At 40.5% G+C, this 487-nt stretch overlaps 1 protein-coding gene across 2 annotated transcripts in view; it reads right to left on the bottom strand.

Moving 5' to 3' along the window:
- Positions 1-487, bottom strand: part of NR2F2 (nuclear receptor subfamily 2 group F member 2) — a 6,456-nt gene continuing 5,969 nt past the window's right edge. For both annotated transcript variants that reach the window (XM_010727563.2, XM_019611362.2), the window contains exon 3: positions 1-467. In XM_010727563.2, the coding sequence (XP_010725865.1) occupies positions 193-467 (275 nt within the window). In that variant the 3' untranslated portion in view covers positions 1-192. The remainder of the gene's footprint in view (positions 468-487) is intronic.

Genomic DNA, 487 nt, shown 5'->3' on the forward strand with positions numbered 1-487 from the left:
TTTTTTTCCCTGTCTTCACTTTGCAAACTTTGTAACATCCTTTTACGTCCTTTCTTAGCAGAAGGAAATTTAAGAAACAACCAGAACCCAAATGTCATTTGCTTTCCTCTCACTCTCATCTCCCTTCTCAATTGTTATTTGATTTTTATTTTTATTTTCTCTCTCTCTCTCTCTCTCTCTCTCTCGAATATTTTATTGAATGGACATGTAAGGCCAGTTAAAACTGCTGCCAGACAGTAACATATCCCTGATTAGGGTTTCTATGGGGGTTTTACCTACCAAACGGACGAAAAACAATTGCTCTATGACAGAAGAGGAGACAGTGCGAAGGGAGGGGAGACGTAGTAATAGCTTCCCGAATCGTGTTGGCTGGTTGGGATACTGGCTCCTAACATACTCTTCCAAAGCACACTGTGACTTCTCCTGTAAACTTTCAACATGGGCTACATCAGAGAGACCACAGGCATCTAGAAGAAAGTGTATTAAA

Source organism: Meleagris gallopavo, unplaced genomic scaffold (genome assembly GCF_000146605.3).
Source record: "Meleagris gallopavo isolate NT-WF06-2002-E0010 breed Aviagen turkey brand Nicholas breeding stock unplaced genomic scaffold, Turkey_5.1 ChrUn_random_7180001912722, whole genome shotgun sequence".
NCBI classification, from domain to species: Eukaryota; Metazoa; Chordata; class Aves; order Galliformes; family Phasianidae; genus Meleagris; species Meleagris gallopavo.